Source organism: Lolium rigidum, chromosome 2, assembly GCF_022539505.1.
Source record: "Lolium rigidum isolate FL_2022 chromosome 2, APGP_CSIRO_Lrig_0.1, whole genome shotgun sequence".
NCBI classification, from domain to species: domain Eukaryota; kingdom Viridiplantae; phylum Streptophyta; class Magnoliopsida; order Poales; family Poaceae; genus Lolium; species Lolium rigidum.
Window position 1 is genome coordinate 286,007,348 of NC_061509.1, and position 27,524 is coordinate 286,034,871.

Genomic DNA, 27,524 nt, shown 5'->3' on the forward strand with positions numbered 1-27,524 from the left:
ACCATTGGCAGGGACAACTCGTTGGATATTTGTGTAGCTAAACCTCTGAGGATGCGTCTTAACCTCAAGAATGCCATGTCGTCTTCAGATTATTTCTTCTCAACAATTGGCATCTTGCTTAGTGATATGAGATTTAAACTCCATATGAATTTGCTAGAGGCTAAAGTGGTGTACACCCCTAGAGTATGTAATAGGCCGGCTCAAGAGCTTGTGGCTTTGGGTGTAGGTGAAGTTCACGGAGACCATGTGATATGGACTACGAACTTCCCTTTTAATATAATTTGTCTGGTGACCGGTGAATATGCCATGTCTTAATGGAATACGAGTGTTCCATGTCAAATTTTTTTTTGCATCACTTTGGAAGCGAACACTTTTGGGCCGCGGCACGTTAGACACACCGGGTGCTATATTGTTTCGATTTTTTTCCTGTTTTAGGTATATCCAAGAAGGTTATAGGCGGGTTTTGTGCGGTTTTTGGTCTTTCTGTTCAGTTTTCGTCTGGTTTTTAAAAATCATTCGAATTAAAAATTTGCCTAGATTCGAAAATTGTTTGAATTTAAATTTTGCTCATATTTTAAATTTGTTCGAATTTAAATTGTTCTCAAAATTAATTTTTCCTCGGATTTGAAAGTTGTTCAAATTTAACTTTTGATTAGATTCGAAAATTTTCTTAGATTCGAAATTTTGGCTCAAGATCCAAAACTTGTTTAGATTTTGCTCAAATTCAAATTTTGCTTAAATTTGCGAAAAATGTTGCGAATCGTGCATGCTGGTGTTTGAGGTCGGGTAAGAACAACAAGAGTTGAAACCAGTGGGCAACAGCTAGGTGCGTATACAAATGTTTAAAATATAATACAACTTATTTTCAGCAAGTGAACAAGCTAATGCGTCGACCCACCCGGGCTCGCCTTCTGGCGACGCTTCCCTCGCGCACCCTGGTGGGTGCAGTTTAGTGGGGGAGGTCCTGTCAATCGACCTGGTCGGCACGGACGGACAACCGCACACCCAGGCGCGAGATGTTGGGCTAGCCTATTTACCTTTTTTTCTTTCTCGTTTTCCTTTTCATTTCTTCTCTGTTTTTTTTTCAAATTCAAATAATTTTGAATTTGAATAATTCTTTGAACAATTTCCAAATTTGAATATTTACAAAGTTGAACATTTTTCAATTTACGCAATTTTCAGATTTGAACACTTTTAAAATTTGAACATTCTTCTAACATGTTTGAATTTTCGAATAATTTCAAATTTGAACAATTTTCAATTTGTACAATTTTTGAATTTAAACACTTTTCAAATTTGAACAATTTTAAAATTTAAGCATTTTCGGATTTGAACATTTTTCTATCATGAACATTTTTCTATCATGAACATTTTTCAAGATTGAACTTTTTTCAAATTTTGATTTTTCTAAATTTGAACAATTTTAAATTAGCATATTTTTCAAGAATATAATTTTTTTTAAAAAATTTATTATTTTTTGAATCTACACATTTCCAAATTTAATATTTTAAAATTTTAAATCTTAAAAGTAAAAAAAAAAGAAAACAGAAAAAAAAGGCAGCATCTAACTGGGCCGTTTAGGGGCTCCCGCGATGAATAGGAGCGCCCACCCTGCACCCTGTCATATTGGTTCCTTATTCGGTTAGTAGATTACTACTAGATTGTCCGTTTTCCTATGGTATTATTAGTAGTGTCATATTCGTTCCGTATTCTGTTGATCTCCGTTCTTAGATTGCAATTTCGTTTTCGATTCAGGAGAGTCCGTGCCGCTCCGTCTTCAGACCCGCCGGCAAAGTAGATTGGAGTCCCCTCTGTTTCTTTCCCCTTTCGTCGCTGCGCAAAACCCCAATCTAGGAGACTTGCGAGCTTCAAATTCCGCTGGAAAGATCCGCAATGTCGTCCGCCAGCGCCAACGGCGAGTTGCTGGGTCCACCATCGTGGTTGACACGTCGAGCGGGCACCACCTTCTCAGGATTCACGGGTACTCCCGCACGAAGGGCCTTCCCACCGGAGAGTACGTCATGTCCCGACCCTTCAGCCTCGGCGGCCACCGCTGGTGCATCTGCTACTACCCCAATGGCGGAAACTCCGAGTTCTCGGGTTACGTAAGCGTCTCCCTTTTTCTTGACGAAGATGTTGCGGCGGCGGTAAAAGCGCAGTGGGACATCTGCCGGCCGGCGAGGAGGCGGAGCAGGTGTCGTCGCTAGCATCGAGGCCGGTTGACGAGTTCACTTCCGAGGACGAATGGTTTTTAAATAACTTGGCGACGAAGGAGGAACTCGAGAGCTCCGGGCATCTCAAGAACGATTCGTTCACCATCCGCTGCGACATCGTCGTCGTCCGAGGTTGCCACGCGGTGGACTTCGTCTCCGTGCCCCCATGCGACCTGGGCTGGCACCTGGGCGAGCTCTTGGAGACAGGAAAGGGCGCCGACGTGGTGTTCGAGGTCGGCGGCGAGACCGTGGCTGCGCACCGGTGCGTGCTCGCGGCCCGTTCCTTGGTATTCAGCGCCGAGCTCTTCGGGCCGATGAAGGAGGGCAACGCCGCCTCCGTTCGCGTGGAAGACATGGAGGTGGACGTGTTCAAGATGCTGCTCCGTTTCGCGTACACCGGCTCGTTGCCGGAGATGGGAAAGGAGGACGAAGGCGTCACCTGCCAGCACCTGCTCGTCGCGGCGGATAGGTATGGCATGGAGCGCCTGAAACTGATCTGCGAGGAGAAGCTGTGTGAGTACATCGACGTTGGGTCGGCAGCGACTATCTTGGCGCTAGCGGAGCAGCACCATTGTGAGGGGCTGAAGAAGGCGTGCTTCAGTTTTCTCTCGCCGCCGGCGATTCTGAGGGCGATCATGGCCACCAAGGGCTTCCAGCATCTGATCTGGAGCTGCCCTTCTATCGTGGTCGAGCTCATGGCCATGTCATGTCCGCATTAGCTGAGCGGTCGATGCTGAGTGAGTGTTATAGCAATGGTGAATCATGGTTTCTACTCCATTCGGTTTTTTTAATTGACTTAAATTTAGTATAAATTTCTACTAAATTCGAGTTAATTAAAAAAAAATGTTCCCTCGAAACCCCGCGGCTCTATTGTCATCCAAGCCGCTTTATCTTTTTGGCTGTTCTGCTTGTTGTTCCTTTGTACGAACTGATCTGCTGCACGTGCCAATAAACTGGTTCTTTGGATTATGCTGTTTGCTAGAGCATTTGGCTTTACTGATTCTCTAGAAGAGTTACTGATATAGTACTACATAGCAAATTCGGTCATGACCGAAAATTCGGTTTGTGTATTTCAGTCTATTTCAAATTCAGTCAGAAAAAAATAAAAATAAAAAATGGGGTACCCAATAATTTGGGTTCGGTTTCGGTCATGACCAACAGTGTGGCCGACGTTGGTTTTCATGATAACTGATTTGTTGGTATTGATTCAGTTGTTTGTTTTATTGAGCAGTGATACTTAAGGTGTATTTGTTAAAAAAAAATTTAAGGTGTATGATTTTTTTCGTTAAAAACTGAAGTGGATTCAGCATGAGGATTTTGGGCGAATCTTCCAAAGGAAGCCATCCTCCGACCCTTTCCCCTTTGGACTTCATCTCCTTCCTCCGTCCCTTCTTCCCCTTTCGCCGGGCGCACCAAACCCTAGTCAAAGCAGCAGCAGGCAGCGCCTCCGAGCTCCCAATTCCGCGGTTCAGGTTTGGAATGTCGTCCGCCGGCTCCGGCGGCGAGCCGTCAGGTTCCTCGTCCGCCATCGTCGCCGACACGGCGAGCGGGTACCACCATCTGACGATCCACGGGTACTCCGGCACCAAGGGCGTTCCCACCGGAGAGTGCGTGAGTTCCCTCCCTTTCACCATCGGCGGCCATCGGTGGTGCATCTACTACTACCCCAACGGCCTAAGCTCGGAAGTCGCGGGATACATATCCCTCGAATTAATCCTCGACGAAGATGTGGCGGAGGAGGTGAAGGCGCGGTGGGACATCTGCCTCGCCGGCGAGCTGGAGGAGGCGAATCAATTGGCGTCGATGGCGTCGGCATCGGTGGACAACTTCGCCTCCCGGACCGGCTGGTGGTACAGGACCTTCGCCAAAAGGGAGGACCTGGAGAGGTCCAAGCATCTCAGGAACGATTCGTTCACCATCCGCTGCGACATCATAGTCGTCCACGGTTGCCGCGCGGTGGCTTTCGTCTCCGTGCCCCCGTGCGACCTGCGCCGGCATCTGGGCGAGCTCCTCGAGACTGAGAAGGGTGCCGATGTGGTGTTCGAGGTGGGCGGTGAGACCGTTGCCGCGCACCGGTGTGTGCTCGCAGCTCGCTCCTCGGTCTTCAGTGCCGAGCTCTTTGGACCGATGAAGGAAGGCAATGCTGCAGGTGTCGTCGTGCACATAGAAGACATGGATGCAGAGGTATTCAAGGCGTTGCTCCATTTCGTCTACACAGGCTCATTGCCGCAGACACAGACACTGAAGGAAGATGAAGACGTCACCTACCAGCACATGCTCGTCGCAGCAGACAGGTATGGTATGGAGCGGATGAAGCTGATCTGCGAGGAGAAGCTGTCCGAGTACATCGATGTCGGGTCGGCAGCGACCATCTTGGCACTAGCCGACCAGCACCATTGTGAGGGGCTGAAGAAGGCGTGCTTCAATTTTCTTGCTGCTCCGACAACTCTGAGGGCGGTAATGGCCACTGACGGTTTCCAGCATCTGAGCAGGAGCTGCCCTTCTCTGATGGTCGAGCTCATGGCCATGTCCTTGCGGCATTAGCTGAGTGATCGATGGTGAGTGTTCTAGGCTTATAGCAATGGTGAATCATGGTTTCTAGACTAATGTAATCAGGTAGCTGTCTTAGTAGTATATGGCTGCATCTATCCTAATTAGCCTCATTTTGCCCCTGTTTTGTCAGTTCATTGCATCTGCAAATGTGCCAATTAATCAGTTGAGAGGGCATACAGTGCTCAGGTTTTGGGCAATGGTAGCCGATGATTTGTATGTATACCTTTGTCATGTGATTGCTCCTATATTAGCAATGAGTACTACATGGTTTCTGAACCTTATCCACTTATGCGGCACTTGCCAATTTTTCATGGATGGCTATTTTCCAGGTAGATGTTCTGATTGAACTTCAGCCACCCTTACTGTTAGTTATCTAGCTATATTATTTTCCATCATATATATAGTGATGCAAAGCACTTGTACTTTCTCTTTTGCAACGAGATGTTAAAATAGTCTCTTATGTACTCTGCATGTTAAGCAACAGTACTTCGTTATCAGATAGCTTGATCATAGCATCGACGCTGGTCCTGTCATTTCCTTTTTTACAAATGTGACATCCCAGAAACTTAAGGTGGAAAATCCTATACTTTTTCTTTGCATTATATCATGCATCATTAGCACTATCTTAAGTTGCACCTCTGCAGATCCTAGATGCTACAGTTTCTAATTATTGAATATATCAAACCTTGTTCCAGTGAGTCGGAAAATCAACCATAACTTCTCCACTTTCTTTAAGCTACAGATTGCCTATCTCTGGATGTAGGCACTGTTTTATTTCAATACCTTATCAAACAAAATTATTTTGATTTCAGATCTCTACAGCTTCTATAAGGCTGGGTAAAATGCGGAGAGTTAGTTTTTTTTTTCTTCTTGCCTTACGGTTATCCTCTAAACAGTGCAAGTTTGATGTCTACCTGTATTGCTAGTAAATGTTGTTTCCCTTCTATTTTTCACGGGAAGTTTTCGTTTCACCGCTGGAAAGTGGGGTCAACCAATGGACAGGTGTCCAGCTCCTTTTTTTTTTTCCTTATCTCCCGGATGCCTCCTTTACTGCATCGAGCAGCAACAGAGACCTCTGCCTCTCTTTTCCCCACTGTCAAAATCAGTTCCTCCTCCACTAAATCGAGCAGGGTGGCTGCTTCCGCCGCCGGCCGCGCCAGCCGGCCGGACGTCGTCATCGCCGAGGTTCTGCTCAAGCTCCTTCCGCTAGCAGCTGCACTCAAGACGAAAGCGCCGGCCGAGTCGGCTGCTCCGCCACCGACTCTGCCTGCTGCAGTGTTGACCCAGCCGTGGCGTTCCTAGACGATTTTGCTATCATAGCCTCTACGTGCTCACCTTGGTCCAACCTGGTGAAGTTTGGTGAGCCCTTCTTCCAACTCTTATGTTTGGCATGCTGTCTCAATGTGCATGCACCCAATCTGCACAAGCAGAGTTAGTGCTTCGAATGAGAGAGTGAGGGATATGTGGCTCTTAGAAATTGTATTTTATTATTCAGCTTATATGCTCTCTGGTATCTATGTCCATAGTGAGGCTAGAGAGCTAATTAAGAACATACGGTAGTCTGCATTTGTTTCAAATCTTTCCTCGTATGCTACTGTAATTGTAGCTGTGCATGAACTTATTCCTGAACTGATAACCTACACCTACAGCAAGTTATTGTGTTATACATTTCCTATATAAACAGCTGATGATCTATATGAGCTCCAGTTTTGGTCCTCTTATTTTGCAACTCAAGCTTGTCATGATTTTCTACATGTCACCCTTACTTGGTATATTAGGACTCCATATAAAATAACTTGCACGTGTTGTACTTATCCATGGCATACAGTGCTTCTGATTGATGAAATAAATTATCTTCTTGGGGTGGCTCAAGTGGCAACAGCTAGCTTGTTAGTTGTGCATACTAAGGGCATGCATTATATCTTTTGATTGCATCATGAAAACCTTTTAATGGTGATATTTGGATCTTCTTGCTATTTCCGGTTTAATGGTGATTGGTTTAAGGAGTATACTGGAGTCGGACAGGAACATAGTCAAGTCAACTGTCAGGAAGGCAAGCACCCCTTTACCCATATTTTTATTCGTCAACAATGAAAGTTGACATCTCTCTACACTTATATCCGTTATGCTTTATTTGATAGCTTATGCTATTGGTACTTGATAACCTCTTAGCATGTGTATCAGGGTCTGTTGGTTGTGTTCTTTTTTATAAAAAAATCGACTTAATGAAAACTGTAACTAATAAGTGAGTGGGAGAGACGCGAGATAGTCACATGTGAGTATGCCAAGTAGAGCTGGTGTTTGGTGTGCTCCCTTGGCATTTATATCCTTGTGGACTATTCTCGGAAAGCCGTGTGTAAATCTCACCCAATACCGACCAACGTGTTTTGTCTGGAGGTATAGGCGACGGGAGGAGGTAGCTCCTCGCTCTGGCAGTGACTCAGCAAGCCGTGGTTGAGGCATTGTGTGATATTTACACAAATTGTTTGAACTCATTGGAATGAGAAATATGAATTATGAATTGTTAAACTTAGAGTTGTGAACTATAGTAGTGTTTATGTGGATGGATGATTGGTGATTATGTCTGATAGTCTGTTCACATCTTCTTAAGTGAATCACTTTAATTTATGCTAACTAAACAATTAAAATTGACTGTAACTTGTAGCACCAATTTATTTGTTGGAGGATAAGACTTGCGAGTACCTTTGTACTCAGGTGCTACTCTGTTGCAGGTGACTTTGACCCTGAGTTGGGTGAGTTTGATCAAGAGCAACCCGATCTTGGTTGGTTGTACGGTAGGTGTTGCTCCAACCCGATCTTGTTGTTCAGCCATCTTGTAGTTCCTTTGCTTTTGCTACCTTGAACTTCTTTATTTGGCCTGATGGCTAGTATGTAAATTAACCAAGTGATGTAATAACCACCGTATGTCTAAGAATCTGAAGTTTATGGGGGTACTTTTGTGATAACATAGTTGGATATGTGTGTGCTGCCTATTCTGTCATGATCCTGGAAGGTGTTACACATGTATTGAGCGTTCTGGAATCTAATTCATGTTTATAAAGCGCAAAGTGTGATGCATTGGCAATATCAGTCGCCAACCACATCTTGTTGCATATGTGAACTTGATTTAAATTCCGGGGACCCTCACAACAAAGTAGTATGACATCTTTCAGCGATGACACCCTTGCCGGTTTTATCATGAATCACTAATTTGCAGGTAGCTGTGATGATTGTTCCTCCGCTGGCAACTGCTAATTATCCGTTTATATTATTTGCATATATAGAATGCTTTGGATGAGTAATGCAAGACACTTGTTCTTACTCTTTTCCAAGGAGATGCCAAAATAGTCTCTCATCTACTCTGCATGTTAATCAACAAGTATTTTGTGATCAGATAGTTTGACCATAGCATCTATACTGACCCTGTAAATTTCTTGCTTTTGCTTTCTCCTTGCATGTCAAACTCAGGTTTGAAACTAGATGGAAATGAAGAAAAATAAGAGATATTGTTACCAAAACGTTCTACAGGATATGGTATAAAGATCAATATAACCATACCTTTGAGAATGTGGTGATTTGGGGGGGGGGGGGGAAGGGGGCGTCATGAAAATTCTACTCCCTCCGTTCACTAATATAAAATGTTTTAGATTTTGTAGATTCATCTATTTTGGTATGTATCTAGTCTACTTTTAGTGTGTAGATTCACTCATTGTGGTGTGTATCTAGTTCAACTTTGAAATGTCTAAAACGTCTTATATTTGTGAACAGAGGGAGTACATGTCAAATCATGAAAATAAGTTTGCTTCTAGGATTGTGGTTGTGGCCAAAGTGTTATGTACCTGCTAAGTTAAACATTTAGCTTCTGTTTACCAGTAGAGTTGCCACGTTAGTTAAGGGCAATCATATTACAAGGAATGTTTATGGGAATTATTGTATGTTATCTTAGTTAAGAATATTAAAACATCCAACATTTTCTTTCCATGTGTCTGGTGTTGGTGGTAGGCAGTGTCAAGAAAAGATACTTTGTCCTTTAATTACCAGAATTGCTTGAAAGTTGAATGTCAAAGCTATGTTTCATGTCTCGCTACTTCCACTATTTCCTTCATGGCAAGTGCGAGCCATCAGGAATTCCACTATTTCCTTCTTGTTTATCTTAAATAATAGTGGTTCGTTATGGACTCCTTGGTCCTCATGATATCTCATTTGCTAGTATTGATTTTGTTGTTTGTTTTAGTGAGCAGTTATAGTTAAGGTGTATGATGGCAAGGGGAAGTAACCTTCAAGAACCCGGTTGAGGTTTACGGGACCTAACAGGGCCTGCCATGTCAGAGCAACAAAGAGAGCCTCTAATTTCGCGTGAATCCTTTATTTCATTATGTAGTATATCTACTTGCAAGTAACTTACTAAAGCAACAAAACAAGTCTGGCAGTTTCCTCATTTCCTCTTCAAATATTTGGTATCCTTAACTCATAAATACATCAAGTGAGCATTTCCCCTTCAGACAAAGATTGTAGGTTTCTTTGTCTGAAGGGCACTTTTGCACTAGATTGTAGGTTTCTTCATAGCTACAACGTAGCATTCTTTGCACCGCAAATGCATATATTGTACAAATATGATGCACATTTTGACACATCTTTTAACTATTAGTTCAAAATATAAAACTATTGAGAACTCACTCAAGGGTAGTTAAGAGTTTAGTGTCCAGATGATATGCCGTGTGTTTATCCTTAGGCCTTAGCCATCTTTGGGCATTTTTATAAAGAGTTTTTACTGTCATTTTTCACCCCTTTCTGCATTATGCCTTTTCCCCCCAAGTTATGGGTAGAAGTAGAATCTCAAAGTACGACTTTTGTTGATGCCTTACGGTATTAACATAAGTATTGGAAGAGCTCCATATGCACGGGGGATTCCATGCTATCTTCAGAAGATGCTATGACGGTACACAGATAATGCTTGCTTAAAGTTCTTATCTTTTTTTTTTGAAAGTTGCTTAAAGTTCTTATCGTAGACACAGCACCGGCAGTTTCTTGAGTAAAAACAAAACCCAATTCGCTTTTGTGGTTATATGGTTAACCAATGTGTCTCCCACTCCTCGTTTATAAAGTATGTTTATTGGCGGCTAGTGTCGATCGTTGCTGGACTGCCGAGAGGTTAGCTCTCCATGGCCGTGATCAGGCTTTTGTGACCATGCATCACTTGCTAGGTCTGGCATGAAGTCTTAATCTGGATCTGTGCTATACTTGCAACCCACCAGAGGTCTTGGATTGGTGGTTCAAAGCCGTCGTGGAAGGGTCCTTCGATTCTTCGCTAGCACGGTGCTCCTGACTGTGGATGCTCTGGAGTCACCGGAACGTCTACATTTTTCGTTGCTGTCATTGGCCAAAAATGAAGCACGAGACTGGGCTCGTGCGGGTGCGCTTGGTTTGATTGTTTTACTTCCGAATGATTGGGAGATATGCTGATATTTTTTCTGTTTTGTGTTGAGTTTGTACTACACCTTGTTGTGTTAACCTCTATTCTCTTCCATTCCAAACAACGAGACGCAGATCTTTGCGTGTTCTCAAAGAATTTTTTAAACTATATTTTTTAAACTATATTTATCATTCATAACTATACTTATCGTAGAATTTTTTAAACTATATTTATCATTCAGGTGCTTCTGCCTACCCTCAACATGCATGATTATTTTGACAATATTTTGCAAATATCTCGTTTGGTTTGGAGTTTTCCGCACCGAGCCAAAACCCACAAGTAGTCTGGAGTTTTCCCCAATGTTTTCTAATGTCTTCTATTTTTCTGTCAGTGTTGGTTGCTCCCAACCTTAGAGCAACTCCAGCTGGCGCGGTAAAATTCGATGTTGTAAATCTTGGTTGTAGCACGCTGCAACCAGATTTTGTGCGCAGCGTAGACGTGTCCTTCACCGGAGGCCACAAAGTGCAGCATGCGCAAAATAGCCAAAAAATTGTTCTTCACCGGTCGCTGCAAATTACAGCGCGATCTGGCGCAAACAAGATACACACAAGAATATAGAATCAACAAGATCAAATAAATGGAAATAAATTAACAAAAAATTATCTAGTTACAAGCCAACAATAAATTGATCCGTTCCCTCCACAACTTTTGTCTACCATAAACCAAACCACCGTGATTCGGCTTTTTATTGGCTCGCCAAGCCAATAGCATCGATATGTTCTCTTCTTCGTCAATATCAAGTTTTTCGTCGGATGAATCATACATCAATCTTGTCTACAAAACATGTAAAAAGAATTGAATACCTAGTCTATGAACTAAAAATACCTTGCTCCCATTTCGGCGATCACCTTTGGTGCGCCATGTTGCGCCTTGGTTTGAGGAGGACATCAAGTGGTGGAATCGATGTGCAGCGCGCCAGCTAGCTCGAATCGACCGACGTGCGGCGTGGCAGCTAGCTCGAATTGGCCGACCGAACCGTCGCGCGGTGCGACAGCTGGCTCAAATGAGGCGGGGGCGGCGGGCAAGCCGAGTGGAGGCGCGGCAAGCAAGTCGGGTGGAGGCGCGGCGACGCTAGATCTAAGACGGGAGAGCGCCCCAGAGGATGAATCAGGCTCCGGCGCCGTGGCGGCGTCGAAGAGGGAGGGCTGAAATGGGGAGGGCGAGGGCACGAGTGATTTTTCAGAGCAGCGGTTGGCTCTTCATGCGCGTTTCGGAGCTATGCAGCTTGCTATACTGGATGCACCAAATATGACGCTTTGGGTTGGGCAGAATCAAGCGCCCCCTAAAAATTTAGGGCGCACGCAAAAAACCGCGAGCAACACGCTATATTAGTGATTTTTACACACCTGGCAGCGAATGTTGGAGATACTCTTAGTTGTTTCCTTAGAGCATCTTCAGTCGCGTCCTAAATAAAGTGTAAACAATATTAAATATAATTTTTCTAAGTAGAAACGAAATCTAACGGTGAAACATGTGACTAAAACATACCCTACGTCTCAACTAGATGAAACTTAGCAATTTCTTTTTTTAATGAACCTGCTGACTGAGGTGTGGGATCTTCTAAAGGAAGCAACCCGCTTCATCTCCTTCCTCCAATTTTCCCCTTTCGCCGGCTGCGCAAAACCCTAGCCAAAGGCCAAAGCCATCTGCTTCATCTCCTTCCTCCGTTCCTCTCCCCTTCCGCTGCTGGCAAAACTCTCGACCCTTGTGCCACAGCTGCGAGCTCCCAATCCCGCGGAGCAGGCCGGCGATGTCGGGCGCCGGCGCCAACCCTTCGAGATCCGCCATCGTGGCTAACACGGCGGGCGAGTGGGCACCACTATCTCACGATTCAGGGCTACTCCCGCACTAAGGGCATTCCCACCGGAGAGGGCGTCAGGTCCCGCCCTTTTATTATCGGCGGCCATCGCTGGCGCATCGACTACTACCCCAACGGAAAAACCTCCGAGTTCGCCGATTACATATGCGTCTCCCTGGTACTCGAGGAAGATGTCGCGGACGCGGTGAAGGGGCAGTGGGACATCTGCCTCGCCGGCGAGGAAGAGGAGGCGGAGCAAGTGACGTCCCTGGCATCGAAATCGCTGGACAAGTTCGCCTCCTGGACAGGCTGGATCTACAGGGACCTTCGTCAAAAGGGGGGACCTGGAGAGGTCCAAGAATCTCAGGGACGATTCCTTCACCCTCCGCTGCGACATCGTCGTTGTCCTTGACTACCGCACGGAGGACAGAGCGGCGGCCTTCGTCTCCGTGCCCCCGTGTGACCTGGGCCGGCAACTGGGCGACTTCTTTCGGACCAAGAAGGGCACCGACGTGGTGTTCGAGATCGGTGGCGAGACTGTCGCCGCGCACAGGTGCGTGCTCGCCGCCCGCTCCTCGGTCTTCAGCGCCGAGCTCTTCGGACCGATGAAAGAGGGCAATGCTACCAGTGTCGTGCCCATACAAGACATGGATGCAGACGTGTTCAAGGCGCTGCTCCACTTTGCGTACACGGGCTCATTGCCTAAGCCTTGGAAGGAAGACCAAGATGTAATGTACCAGCACCTGCTCGTAGCTGCCGACAGGTATGACATGGGGCGGCTGAAGCTTATCTGCGAGGAGAAGCTGTGCGAGTACATCGACGTGGGCTCGACGGCGACCATCTTGGCACTAGCCGAGCAGCACCGTTGTGTGGGGCTGAAGAAGGCTTGCTTGAATTTTCTAGCCGCTCCGGCAACTCTGAAGGCGGTCATGGCCACCGATGGCTTCCAGCATCTGAGCCGGAGCTGCCCTTCTCTCATGGTCGAGCTCATGGCCATGTCCTTGCTGCATTAGCTGAGTGTTATAGGCTTAGCAATGGTGAATCATGATTTCTAGACTAATGTAATCCTGTTTTAGTACTTAGTAGTAGATGGCTGCATCCTAAATGGCCTCATCTTGCCCCTGTTTTGTCAGTTAATCGCATCACTGCAACTGTGGCAGTTAACGAGGAAGTGCATTAAAATCAGACGGCATATATTGCTCAGGTTCTGGGCAATGGTAACTCATGGTTTGTAGGTGTTTGTCATGATATATTGCTCCTGTTTTAGCAATGGGTACTCCATGGTTTCTTAACCTTGTCGACTTATATTATCATTGCATCGTTTCAGCAATGTCACCCTTGCCATTTTTTGATGGATGCCTATTATTCAGGTAAATGTGCTGATTGAACTTCAACTGGGCACCTTACTGTTAATTATCTGCTCGTATTATTTTCCATCATTTAAAGTAATGCTTTCGCAAGGAGATGTCAAAACAGTCTCTTATGTTTATCAGATAGCTTGAGTATAGCATTGACACTGGTCCTGTAAATTTCTTTTTCAGCAAAGTAGTATCACATAGTTTCAGCAATGACACCCTTGCCAATTTATCATGGATGACTTATTTGCATGTAGCTGTGATGATTGAACCTGCGCTGGCAACTCTTAGATATCTCTTTATATTGTTTCCCATGCATATATATAGAATGCTTTGGCTGAGTAATGCAGAAAACTTGTGCTTTCTTTTCCCCAAGGAGATGTCAAAATAGTCTCTCATCTACTCTGCATGTCAATCAGCAAGTACTTTGCTATCAGATAACTTGATCATTGCTTCTACATTGGCTCGGTAAATTTCTCGCTTTGCTTTCTCCTTGCGCGTCAAAACTCAGGTTTGATACTAGTTGGAACTTGAAAATGAAAAAAAAAATAAGAGATATTGTTACCAAAATATTGCAGGATATGGTATAACAATCAATACCATAACTTTGGGACGTGGTGTGATTTGGGAACAAGGGGTTCATGAAAATTATCTGTCAAGTCATGAAAATAATTTTGCTTCTAGGATTGTCGTTGTCGCTAATAAATGTTACCTGTTAAGTTAAGCATATTTTCCTTCTGTTTACCAGTATAGTTGCCACATTGGTTAAGGGAAACATTTTGCTTTACCTGTAGAGTTGCCACATTCGTTAAGGGCAATCATATTATAAGGAAATCGCATGTGAGTCACTGGATGTTATCTCAGTTAAGAAAATTAAAAGCATCCAACATTTTCTTTTCATGTTCTGCATGTGATCAAGGCTACCTGTGCTTCAGTGGACAGCAGTAAGCCAAAAAAAAAGTAATGGATTAACCTGATTTGCCCTCAGTTTCATCTGGCAGAATATGAGCATCTGGCTACTGCTGTACAATTTATCTTTTCCTTTCTTATACTGAAAGCAGTGCAAGTGCTGCGTTCTGAAGAAAGGAGCATATGTTTGGTGTTGGTGATACAGTGTCAAGAAAAACACAACACTTCATTCTTTTATTACCAGATCTGCCTCAAAGTTTGGATGTCATAACTAATCCATTTTCTCTCTACTTTTAGCACAAGGGCTAGCTTTCAGCAAAATATGGAGTGCAGTTCTTATGTTTGAATTTCACTATTTTCTTCTTGTTTACCTTCAATACTATTTACTGGCATTGATTTAGTTTTATGCTTCATGAAACAGTGATACTGATGGCAAGGGGAAAGTAACCTTCAAAGACCAGGTAAAGATTTTTGAAAACTATATTTATCATTCCTGAACTGTATATTGCCCTCTGTTGTGTACTGCTGGACTTGTTATGCATTGTCCTCTGTTCTTTCATGGACCACCGAGGTGGAAGTTCTGTTCTTCTTTCATGGACCACCGAGGTGGAAGTGCTGATCAACAGATGAAGGCGCATGCAGATTTCAGCAGATGGGGATGCAAGTTCTGTTTGGCTTCGTCTGCCGAATACAATTTTCCATAGCCAATAGAGCGTGAAGCTGTGAACAGAAGAGAGTGGGCACTCACCGTTGCTCTTGTGTAGTCCGGGAGTAGTCTTTTTCTTTCTGTTATGAGGGAAGGCAGTGAACCTCTGTTACAATTTACAATTTGCAGACATAATTAAACATTCTAAACTTCAACCTGCAATGGTATCATAAATGTGGGCTTTACATGAATTGGCCGTTCACAACAGGAGGCTAATAGACGGGAAAAATCGTAATCTAATTCGGTGTGCATATGAACTAGATATAACTTGACGGATATTTGTATGTGGTGTACAAGTTTTGAAAAATGTACAAAATACGCATGCCTGACAACGCCACGTTTTAAGCTTTCCCTGCTGACAAGTTATACAAGTTCTGTTAGTTTTTGTCAGCTAAAAAATGGTCATTTTTGTCGGCCAAATTTTAAATTCAGGTGCTTCTGCCTACCCTCAACGTGCGTCATTATTTTGACAATATTTTGCAAATATCTCGTTCGGTTTGGAGTTTTCCGCACGAGCCAAAACCCACAAGTAGTCTGGAGTTTTCCACAATGTTTTCTAATTTCTCTTCTTTTTATCAGTGTTGGTTGCTCCCAACCTTAGAGCAACTTCAATCGTCGTGCTAAAATCCGATGTTGTAAATCGTGGTTGCAGGAGGCGTCCTTCACCGGGAGGCCACAAATTGCAGCGTGCACAAAATTGCAAAAAAAAAGTTCTTTACCGGGCGCTGCAAATTAAAGCGTGCTGGCCAGCGTAAACAAGATACACACAAGAATATAGAATCAACAAGATCAAGTAAATGGAAATAAATCAACAATAAATTGTCTAGTTACAAGACAACAATAAATCGATTTGTTCGCTCCACAACTTTTGTCTACCATAAATTGAATCACCGTGCTACGGCTTTTTATTAGCTCGCCAAGCCAATAGCATTGATATGTTCTCTTCTTCCTCTATATCAAGGTTTTCGTCAGATGAATCATACAGCAAAAACAATCTCGTCTACAAAACATGTAAAAAGAATTGAATACCTATTCTATTAATTAAAAATTCTAAAAGGGCGCGTCCGAGGTGAAACATACCTTGCACCTATTTCGGTGTGCCATGTTGCGTCTTGTCTTGAGGAGGACATCGAGGGGCGCAACCGGCGTGCAGCTCGGCAGCTAGCTCGAATCGGCTGGCGGAACCGACGCGTGGCGCGACAACTAGCTCAATTCAGGCGGGGGCGGAGGGAAAGCCGGGTGGAGGCGCAGCGATGCTGGATCTACGACGTGAGAGCGCCATAGAGGATGAATTGGCGCCGCAGTGCCGGAGAGGGAGGGCTGAAATGGGGAGGGCGAGGACGCGGTTGATTTTTCAGGGCGGCGATTGGCTCTTCGCGTGCGTAGGTATGCAGTGTGCTATAACGCATCAAATATGATGCTTTGGGTTGGACAAAACTAAGCGCGCTCTAAATTTTTTACAACGCGCGTTTGTTTGCAGCCAGTGCTGGAGGGCGAAAAACCAAGAGCGACCCGCTATATTGGTGGTTTTCACGGAGCGGGCGGCCAATGCTGGAGATGGTCTTAGTTATTTCCTTAGTACTCCCTGCGTTATAATGCCTATAGATTTTTGGCATTTGTTTCAGAATATATGGTTGTAGCTTGGCTTTTTTTCAATTACCCCCTCTACCGGTCAGCTCCCACACGACATACATGGAAAAAAATCCATACAAAAGGGAAACAATTAATTGAAATTTCTAATGCATGACCCCAACGATTTCTTAGATTTAGAAAGTATTGCTTTTATTTTCTTAATAGTAGAACCTGGCTGCACATACATGGAGAGTCAACCAGAGAAATTTGTGGGATTTATTATGTTAATTTAGTAAGTTATCGATTTCCCTTATTTTACTCTGATCTCAAATCGTTAAGCCAGGGGGTCTTATGTAAAGAATACTCTTGCGCTAATTTCCGTGCCAAAAAATTATAGGCACTATAGAATGGAACGGAGTGAGTATGAAATTAGATATAAAATGTTATTTTCTATTTTTCTAAAAATACCGTCGGATATTATTCATCTAAAAAGGAAAATTCAACTCAGGCAGTGCATGTGGTTGGGTGGTTAGGAGGGCACTGGCACCTCCATCCCACCAGAGTTCAAACCCCAGATTTGAGACTTTGATGTCTCATTAAAGGCGGAATATTTTTCAGTGAGAGGCAGCGTTCTCGTCGACAGCGAGGCGCATATGGTGATTTCGTTAATTTCAAGACCCCTCGAATGAAATTTCTTAGACGCGGTATCTGAGAGATGCCTATAGGCGTAAGAGGTGAGTGTATGTGCCGTCTATATACTCTGTACTGTGTTTCCAAAAAGAAATCAGGCAGTGCATACTACGTGTGGGACCTGCTGGCTGCTGGGGCCTTCGATTTCCTCTTTTTTTTTTTGAATGGTTGGGTCGAATCTTCTGAAGGAAGCCATCCGCTTCATCTCCTTCCTCCAATTCTCCCCTTTCGCTGGCGGCGCTAAACCCTAGCCAAAGCCTCCGAGCTCACGATTCAACGGAGTAGATCGGCAATGTCGTCTGCCGGCGACGGCACGAAGCCTTCGAGGTCCGCCATCGTGGCCGAGATGGCGAGCGGGCACCACCTTCTCACTATCCACGGGTACTCCGGCACCAAGGGCATCCCCACCGGCGAGTGCGCCGAGTCCCTCCCCTTCACCATCGGCGGCCATCGCTGGCGTATCGACTACTACCCCAACGGCAAAACATCCGAGGTCGCGCAATACATATCCCTCGGCTTAATCCTGGACGAAGATGTCGCGACGGCGGTGAAGGCGAAGTCGAGCATCTGCTTTGCCGGCGAGGAGGAGGATGCGAAGCAAGTGGCGTCGCTGGCATCGACATCGGTGTACAACTTCGCCTCCCGGAGCTACTCGCCGTACACGACCTTCGTCAAAAGGGAGTCCCTGGAGAGCTCCAATCATCTGAGGAACGATTCGTTCACCATCCGGTGCGACATCGTCGTCGTCCAAGGTTGCCGTGCACAGGAGCACGCAGCGGCCTTTGTCTCGGTGCCCCCGTGCGACCTGCGCCTCCATCTGGAGGAGCTCCTCACGACTGAGAAGGGCGCTGATGTGGTGTTCGAGGTTGGCAGCGAGACCGTCGCCGCCCACCGCTGCGTGCTTGCTGCACGCTCCTCGGTCTTCAGCGCCGAGCTCTTCGGACCGATGAAGGAGGGCAACGCCGCCTCTGGTATCGTCGTGCGCGTGGAAGACATGGAGGTGGAGGTGTTCAAGGCGTTGCTCCACTTTGCGTACACGGGCTCGTTGCCGGAGATGCAGAAGGAAGACGAAGACGTGACCTACCAGCATCTGCTTGTTGCAGCGGACAGGTACAACATGGAGCGTCTGAAGCTGATCTGCGAGGGGAAGCTGTGCGAGTACATCGATGTGGGCACGGTGGCGACCATCTTGGCCCTAGCCGACCAGCACCATTGTGAGGGGCTGAAGAAGGCGTGCTTTGATTTTATAGGCTCTCCGCCGAATTTGAAGGCTGTTGTCACCACTGACGGATTCAAGCATCTGAGTAAGAGCTGCCCTTCCCTTATGATTGAGATTGTCGCGATGTCCTTGGCGTCTTAGCTGAGAGATGGGTGGGCCAGTGTTACAGCAATTGTGAATCATTTAGACTTATGTAATCAGGTAGCCGTCTTACTATTATATGTCTGCATCTATCCTAATTAATGACCGAGATGCAAAAATTTGCCACATTTTGACCCTGTTTGTCAGTTCATTGCATCCATTTTTTTGAATTTTTGCAACGGTGCTTATTAACCAGGAAGTGCAATGGAGTGCTCGGTTGCTGGGTAATGATAGCTCATTGTTTCCAGGTCTTTGTCGTGCTATATTGCTCCTGTTTTAGCAATGGTTTCGGAACATTGTTAACTCCTGTTATTATCACATGCTTCTTGTGGTACACGATCCCATTTACCCTGTCTTTCTATGGAGATGTGAGCAAAGACATCCTTGCCAATTTATAACATGGCTATTTTTCAGGTAGTGTGCTGATTGAAACTCCACTGGGCATGTTAGTGTTAATTATCTGGTTAATACTATTTTCCATGCATATGATTTGCCTTTCTCAAGGAGATGTCACAACAGTCTCTTATCTACTTTGCCTGTTAAGCAAAGTACTTTGTCCGCCATCGTGGCTGACACGGCGAGCGGGTACCACCTCCTCACGATCCACGGGTACTCCCGGACCAAGGGCATTCCCACGGGCGAGTTCGTGAGGTCCAGCGCCTTCACCATCTGCGGCCACCGCTGGAGCATCGACTACTACCCCAACGGCGCTCGCGCGGCGGTGGCGGACTACGTATCCCTGTCGCTGAACCTCGACGAAGATGTTTTGGATGCGGTGAAGGCGCAGTACGATTTCTGCATCGCCGGCGAGGCGGAGGAGCCGGAGAACGTGGCGGAGCTGGCGTCGGCGCCGGTGGAAAGGTTCCCTTCCCGGACCGCCTCGTTGCACGCGATGTTCGTCAAGAGGGAGCGCCTGGAGGGGTCCAGGCATCTGATGGACGACTCGTTCACCATCCGGTGCGACATCGTCGTCGTCCACAGCTACCGGGGGGCGTCGGATGACGCCGTGGCCTTCGTCTCCGTGCCTCCTTGCGACCTGCGCTGGCACTTGGGCGAGCTCCTCAAGACCGAGAAGGGCGCCGACGTGGTGTTCGAGGTCGGCGGCGAGACGGTTGCGGCGCACCGGTGCGTGCTCGCCGCCCGCTCCTCGGTCTTCAGCGCCGAGCTATTCGGACCGATGATAGAGGGAAATGCCGCTGGCGTCGTGGTGCGCATAGAAGACATGAACGCGGAGGTGTTCAAAGGAAGATGAAGCACGTCGAATTAATGCCGCGCGTGCACGCACACGACGAACGGGTGAAGGCGGGTGCGTCATACAGTACTAGTGTGCTACTCCAACACGTAACCAGTCCAATTAATGTCGCGCGCCTGACGTGGACGCTCCCGCCTGCGGATGCGTGGATCGCTGTCCCGGCCACTGCTGCAGTGCCGCTCCTTGCACGTGCACGCGCATCCATCCATTCTCTCACCCCGGCCGGCCGTAATTAATTTCTTCACCCCGTAATTGATTCTTCTTTTTTTCGTCACGCTTCCTTCCGCGCGCGATGGATCCTTCTCTTTTCTACGGAGTATTTTCTTTTTTCGATCCCTCATCCAGGAGGTGGGAGTTAAACAGTTTATTTTCTCCCTTTTCTTTTTTTAGCGAGCGAGCGAGACGTGTGGGACTGGCGTACTGGATTCAGCTTTTCTCTTTAATTTCCTGCCTCTCGCGCGCATGCATGGCCGACCACACCGGAGACCCATTTAATTTCACAACACCCATTATTAGCTAGCCATCAAGTTGCACAACAAGCTGCGCGCATGCTCCACACCTCCAATTCATCAAACATCTGCCGCTTCCTCTTTTCCACACACAATTAATTAATCACCCAGCCCCTAATTAAATGCGCGTGCCGGCTGTGGGAGCGTTCCCAAATTAAAGATTTTGCTGCGTGCATCACAGCGAGAAAACAGCCAGCCGAGAGTTTAGTTTTGCACAGAAATTAACAAGACTTCATTTTACTTCACCATTCTGCTATTTATATTTATTTACAAAATATATATAACAGGACAAAATCTTCCGAGATCGAACAAAAATCGAATGTTTTCCCCCACTTCCATGTCACAACAATTGTTAGAGTACTTAATTTGTTTTTTTTTACATATTTCCATAGATAAAACTTTGGGAAGCTCCTTCCATTAGAATCAAAAGCTTTGTTAGGATTAAGTACGGTTGCATTTAAATCAAATGCTCCGGTGGAGCGATGAGCACACCATTGAGCTCTTTGGCGACACACGACTCTAGGGCACACCTCCTTATGGCGGTGGAACCACATGGATCAAATTAGATCAACTTTTGAGGATCTGGGGGTGTTTTGGCATAGAGCTACCAAAACATGACAGAAAGTCGGAGACCAACCAACCAACCCACCCTCGCCTCCTCGAAATCAATGGGCGCGCCCCTCGCACAAACACGCTGGCATGACGACATTACCACCGACCCCGAGCCTTACTCTGAACACAAGATGTGTGATGGCGATGTATGTCCGTCTAGAGGTACACTAGATTGGATTGGCCCAAAACGCGGGGCTTGAGGACGACACACGGTCCGACACGAGTCAGCATGAAGGCGTCATGATGCCATGTACCTATCGTACGTGTTAGAATTTCCATGCGAGCTTGCATATGTATGGGTGGGTTTCCCGCCGAGCAGTGGCAGAGCTAGAGCTCAAGGCACCCCGATACACTACTTTACTATGGCACATATTTTTGAAACGAAAATATACTATAAATATAGTAAAATACAACATATAAATATTCTATATAATTAGCTATTGGATGGCAATATTGGTTAACCGAGCACTTTCTCTTTCCCTCAAAAGAAAAATCAAGTACTATATTTTATGTCAATTTTCTTTTGTCTTGATCATATTTAATATCCCATCTTTAATTCATGTGGTTAGGATCCTTTTTTGAGAATAAAATGACTAGGGTTTAGGGCCTAGAATCTAGGCCGGTCTAAAGTTTGGGGTCTATGTTGACAGTCAATGGTTTATATCGATCCTAAGGTCTAAGTCTTGATCTAGGTTCTGGGGTATAGGGTATAGATTTATACCCTTGATTACCGAACATAAAATTGTAGATCTTTCACCTAGATCTAACCGAACCACGAAGTCCCAACGGTGGCGGAGGAGTCAGGGGTGATGGGATAGTGTGGATGATAGAAAGTTCGAGCTAGGAGAGGCCAAGGTGGCCAGGCATGGGAGTCATGGAGCACTGGAACATCGTGTTTTGGGTGCATGTCGGAGATCCAGAGCTCGAAGGTGACATTGAGGTCAACGGGAGATCGAGGGCGACGTTGTCGGAGCTAGTGGACGACTTTGGCCACATCGGCACCGACAACAAGCTATGGGCCGTAGATAGAGGCCGTGTGTGTGAACGTAGCCGAGGCATGAAGAGTGGAAGATGGTGGCGACGAGGCGCGTGGTCTAACATGTCATTAGATAGAAACACGTGGATGATCAAATAATTCAGTGGATGATCAAATAGTTCAAGTGGATGGTTAAATAATTATCTAAGCGGCAAAACCAGGATGCATACAAGAGTAGGTCGACCGTCATCGGGCAACATCGAGCAACGATATTTGTCGGATTGTAGGGCCAGTAGGAGTAGGTTTCTGCGATGGCGGCTGAACTCTACAAGGGCGTAGCCAGTTATAGCACGGTGGTCACAAACACGATGTTCTTTGACGGCCATCCTTTTTGCCCCACACGCAAACCTTCCTCCGTTCACTCTTGACAATGTCTCACCCGGAGCCGTCGGCAATGCGCTCCGCAATGGCAAGACTGACCAATCTTGGGGACCAATGATAATCCGGATGATCAAATGAATTTGAATTAAGAGATACATTGACTTTCGAGTCATTTTATTCCAATGATAATCCGGATGATCAAATGAATTTGAATTAAGAGATACATTGACTTTGGAGTCATTTTATTTTGCTCGTTTAGAGCAAGTATAATAAATCCTAATCAGCTGGCTATAAGGGTTAAAATAATATATTCATGCTTAGTTGGAGGAAAGAGAAGAGGAGTGGGCTCTCATGCAAGAGCTGACTTCTAACGACGTGCTTCTGAAACGACTTTGTGAGAGTGAAATGTGGACCATCCATTGATAAAGTAATACATGATTATAACTCACTATTATACATGTTGGCTCTATGTTAATTACTAAATGATATGACACGTGGTTATATAAGCAAGAAATGTGACTATACTATTAAACTTGCTCTTAGGAGCAATGTAATTGAACTTTATATACGCAAGTGACAAACCACAAGTTTCTAAGCATGCACAATTCCTTATATTTTTGTGATAGGCCCGGATGTGGTTTTTAGATATTCCATCAGTACTAGCACTAGTATAAGATAATTCAGAGGTAGTTAAGTCTCCCAATCTCGTTTTCCTCCCCCTAAATTAAACCCGACGGCTACAGCCAATGCATCGATTTTGCAGCTTGTAGAAAGGTGGGAGGAGGATTTTACGGAGATAATCAGTGCTCACCTACTAGAGTTCGCGAGTTACATTTTGCCGGCGTTCAATTTTGTTCGCCTACCCACATCCCGTCGCAGCCCCGCCCGGCCATTCTTTCCAGCCATTGCTGCTCGTCGGCCACCACAGCTCCGCCCGCCGATTCCCCTACCCACGCCTCCAATCGCTCGCGCTAAAACAAGCAAACCCTAGCGCCGCCCATGCCTACCGCCGTTGGCGACGAACCAGACCTCTTACGAGGCACGGCTGGCCCCCATCGTCGTCGTTCCGGTCCGGCGACAAGGAGGCCGACCTGTTGCTCGCCTCCAACGTCAACGAGGCCGCGCTTCTGCGGTCCCCGCCTCGCGCCGGTGGGGACGATGGGGCGTTCTTCTCCTACCACCACGCGCGACCTGGAACCCTCCTCCCTGCCTTGACCCGCCAGTGCCTACCGGCGCGCGGCAAAGGAGGAGGGGAGGTGAAGGGACCTCCTTTTTCTGCACCGCCGCGCGCGTTACTGGGCGTTTCCGGCGGCGCCACGGCACGACGACTGGCCTGTGGAATGCTACCGCAGGTCCTTCCAGCCAGCGCCGCATAGCTTCTCCAGGACCATCATCTCCCTCGCTGACTGGCTGTGCGGCGTGGCCCGCCTCCTGCTGCTCCCGGCCGGCAAGATCCGGCTGTCCTGGTTCCTCCAGGTGCGCTGCCGTCACCTCGACAGAAAGGAAGACCTGCTGCTGCTGCTGCTCAGCGACATCGAAGATGACGGACTGGTGCTGACAGAGCCCAGCCACTGAAGCAGCATGCAGGTGAGCAATGCGGTATCGCATTACCTCAAGTCCGTTTCTCTATTGCTGATGGTCCTGGTACGGTTATACCGGCTGGTGGGGTTTCATTTTTCCTAGTTTCGGACTTGTCTAGCGACACTATGCATACTGTAATGTCAAAGGAATACTTGGTACTAGGACTATAAAAATTGACAAAAGGGAGCGGTCCAGAATGTGATGATAGTATCAAGGTTCAAGAAAGCGTTATGCGTAATCGGTGTGGTGGCATTCCGGTTAGCGCTTCAGCGTGCATAAGCGGCGCTTTTCCCCTCTTTTTTCTGCTTAAGCGCTTATGCAATCGATGCGGAAGGCCTCCGCATTGCGCTTTAGCGCGCATAGGCGACTCTTTTTTCCGCTTTCCCGAACCTTGGATAGTGTAATACAACTTCAGATGGAGGCAGGATACTCTTGTATTGTAATTTAGAACATACACCATGCACACCAAGCATACTAGGATTTGCGCTGACTCTCATATAACCGAAGCGTCAATAGAGAGGAGCAGTATATTGGTTATGGTGTGTTCATATCGTCACACAAAATTTTGCACTTAAAGAGATGTATCATTGTTCTGGACTCGAGAAAATTGCAGACTGTAGACTGAGTGCAGTTCATGAATGTTATGCTTATCATTCATATGAAAACGACATCATAGCTGCAATTTTTGTTTTTGGCTCCAGGACACATGTGAGCTCCTAGTAAGGTATGCTTCCTGATGCCTTTTGTGATCAATGTGTGCTCTTTCTGCTGCTCCCCATGCATCAAAATAGTTTGTGCAAATAAGTTTGTACGGAGTAGATAATTTGGACCTAACAGTATATAATTCAGCTTGTGTGTACCCTGGAGGTTGAGCTGTTGAGTGTCGGGCTTCGGGATCGATCCATAAGCTTCAACTTTAATGGTGATCTCTTTTGGTGAATGACTAGGATTGTTGCTTACACCGGTGTATGCTTAATTGATGATACATTATCAAGTAGTGAACTAGAAAAATATTTCGGAGTTTCTCAACTTCATTAATTCAGGACCACTAATTAATGTTCTAGATAATCTTATTCCTCAATTGGTAGCTTGATTTATACACTACTGTATATTTCTAATTCATGTGTATCACAATTCTGTTCTTCTAGTCATTGTGCGCCTGAATGTGTCCTCCCAGACCCAATTAGAATATTACAGGTTTGTATCATTTTCTTGCCCGCGTTTGGACTTTTGAGTTTAGATGCATTTTCGTTTTTGTGACAAAGCAAGATCACATATACATATTCTTATGCGTTCTCATTATGTACGCTTGGTCAAAACATGTAAGCTGCTATTGCTTGTGAGCAGATTTGCTGAATGATAAGTCCATGTAGGACAATATCGACTTGTTAACATTCATATTTAATGATAGTAGAAAACCGTGACGGTTACTTTACACATTTTGAGAAAACAGACTTGCTAGGCTGTAGTAGATGCATGATTGCTGCCTGTAGAGCTGACCATCATGTTTCTTTCTTGTGCAAGGATATCGGAGGCTACATGATAGCTGGGACATGTAGCTGTCTGAATGCATCACTTGGGAGCTGGAAGACCCGGCCTGGGACCCTTTGCCTAGGTCTGAGCGATCTTCTTGCAGTAGCTTCTGTAGGACCTAAACTATGCGATAATATTTTACTTGTTGGGTCCTTTTACGTGCCATCCCAAATCCGTTAGATAGGTATTTAAATATATCTTTGTTATTTTTAAACATTCATAATTTGTTTTGGAATATTGCTTGTAGATGTATTGTAACTCCTCAAGTTGCTTTTTTGCTTAACATCTTCAAAATGGTATTGCTGATTTTATGGAGGTTGTGCTAAAGATCTATTTTTCCCTACTCGAATCTCTTTTAAGTTCAAATGCACTTCTTCTCTCCATATCTTCTCTGTTTCAGCCTTCTAGGTTGATTTTCTCCTTTGGTTTGTAGCAGACAACTCACATTTTGTTTTGCCCTTCTGGAGATATGTTGTTGCATAGTGTCTAGAACTAGAATAATAAACTTGACAGATGCAAGTGAGAAGTACAGTTTTTGTTTCAAGTGCTCATTTACAAATATTGTTCATGTTTACTAGTAACTTCTTGTACATCATTCAGGTGTTAATCGTTTGTCTCACGTATTGCTCTCACTTTTAGGAAGGCTCATTAAGATTATGCATTCTGATGCTATTGCTGATACCTTGCAGATATTAATTTGCCAAGGTTGTCACCATGGATATCAATGGTCATCACAAACCTAGAAGACGGCAGAGAGCAATGGTGCAAAACCACTCAATAATTTTGGTGTAGTTGATCCATGGACGGCGTGGCGTACAAACCACGGACAATATCATTGTTACTGATGGGAAACCTGCCTTTTAATGTGAGCTGCATATCTTTTATGCGTGGAATTATGATTTACAACACTTGCAAGTAGTCAAGAGTAGTCCCCTAATGCTTTTGGTTTAAGGCTTATTGCGGTCATGTCATACTAAGGGATCATGTTTGGTCTAGAAGGAAAAAATATTTTAGATATTGGCTCTAGTAAAATACCAAAGCTAGACCTGTTTTGAGTACCTGAAACTTTTAACTATCATTGAAAAAATCCTTTAGTGTTTTCTATGTGTTTTTATGTGGATTTGTAGTCTCAATCTGTTGTTATTTTAGTATCAACCTGGTGCTATTTGTAGTCTCGGTCTAGTGCTATTTGTAGTCTGAATCTGGTGCTATTTATAGTCTCCTTTACTATTGTCTTATTCCTGTAATTCAAAGGTGTCAAAACTTGTCTGCAAAATGCACTTAATTTAGGTAGACAATATGAATGGCATGTATTGTTAGTAGATAGTCCAAGCCATGCATAGTAGATCTCGCTTTCTCGTGAACACATCCTTCACTCACGGTCTTGTGTTGGATACAACTAGAATGGTGAATCACGTCCTAACACTTCATGTTTTTCTTATGTTTCCAACAAGGAGATCCTTCGGTGGAGGTAACAGAGGAGAGTTGCGACACCTCCCAGGAAGCAAAGTGCATTGCGAATAGCCATATGATTGTCATTGGTGTCAACATTGGCATCGGTGGGAAGCGCAAACCCGCTGCCTCATGTGGTCCTACTGCCTTGTGATGGTGGTGGCCTCAGTGCACGACAACCACGGCACCGTCAGTGTTGTGCTTTTTGTACAACCGTATGGTACGTGCTCCTAGTCCTATAAGCTCCTCCTTGTAGTTTTGTGTCATGGCTTCCATGCCACGGCCATGTGTGTGTGTTGTGCGAGTCGACATGTATGCTCCTGTGACACATGTGGTAGTAGATAGTCAAAATACAGTCGAGTTTCTATTTGGATTGTGAGCCCAAGTTGGATTTGTGTGTTTGAATGTCTCTATGGCTGTGCTGGTATGTACTTTTACTATTTTCTATCTGAATTGTGGCCTGGATGTTCAAAATAGTGCAAAGTTCATGGCTAAATTTTGAAGACTATTGTAGAATAAACTTTAATTGGTTAATTAGCTGAACTAGTACTTTTGTTTTTTAAAGAAAAACCCTAATTGTCATTGGTTATTCTTGTCTT

At 45.4% G+C, this 27,524-nt stretch overlaps 3 protein-coding genes, 1 long non-coding RNA gene and 2 pseudogenes across 5 annotated transcripts; all 6 read left to right on the forward strand.

The window, feature by feature from the left end:
• Positions 1–1,592: 1,592 nt before the first annotated feature.
• On the forward strand, positions 1,593–2,932 carry LOC124691095 (annotated as a pseudogene).
• A 760-nt stretch (positions 2,933–3,692) lies between these two features.
• Positions 3,693–5,884, forward strand: LOC124689016 (BTB/POZ and MATH domain-containing protein 1-like). Its single transcript, XM_047222620.1, has one exon. The coding sequence runs from the start codon at positions 3,693–3,695 to the stop codon at positions 4,755–4,757; it is 1,065 nt and encodes a 354-aa protein (XP_047078576.1). The 3' UTR covers positions 4,758–5,884.
• Positions 5,885–11,989: 6,105 nt separating this feature from the next.
• LOC124689017 lies at positions 11,990–13,050 on the forward strand (annotated as a pseudogene).
• A 4,511-nt stretch (positions 13,051–17,561) lies between these two features.
• On the forward strand, positions 17,562–18,629 carry LOC124691096 (BTB/POZ and MATH domain-containing protein 1-like). Its single transcript, XM_047224377.1, has one exon. The coding sequence runs from the start codon at positions 17,562–17,564 to the stop codon at positions 18,627–18,629; it is 1,068 nt and encodes a 355-aa protein (XP_047080333.1).
• Positions 18,630–19,028: 399 nt separating this feature from the next.
• LOC124691097 (BTB/POZ and MATH domain-containing protein 1-like) lies at positions 19,029–19,881 on the forward strand. The gene is made up of 2 exons (XM_047224378.1): positions 19,029–19,043; positions 19,174–19,881. Exons 1-2 carry the CDS (start codon positions 19,029–19,031, stop codon positions 19,879–19,881), a joined length of 723 nt encoding a protein of 240 aa, XP_047080334.1.
• Positions 19,882–23,786: 3,905 nt separating this feature from the next.
• Positions 23,787–27,396, forward strand: LOC124689018. Of its 2 annotated transcripts, none has more exons than XR_006998692.1 (4): positions 23,787–23,946; positions 25,465–25,555; positions 26,163–26,338; positions 26,928–27,396. It is a non-coding gene; the product is annotated as an uncharacterized LOC124689018 (long non-coding RNA). The 2 variants fall into 2 exon arrangements; XR_006998693.1 differs by having other exon boundaries at positions 26,931–27,396.
• Positions 27,397–27,524: the final 128 nt, after the last annotated feature.

Excerpts from the sequence above, each read along its gene's own strand:
- LOC124689016 (XM_047222620.1), top strand. The coding sequence starts at position 3,693 with ATGTCGTCCGCCGGCTCCGGCGGCGAGCCGTCAGGTTCCTCGTCCGCC.
- LOC124691096 (XM_047224377.1), top strand. The coding sequence starts at position 17,562 with ATGTCGTCTGCCGGCGACGGCACGAAGCCTTCGAGGTCCGCCATCGTG.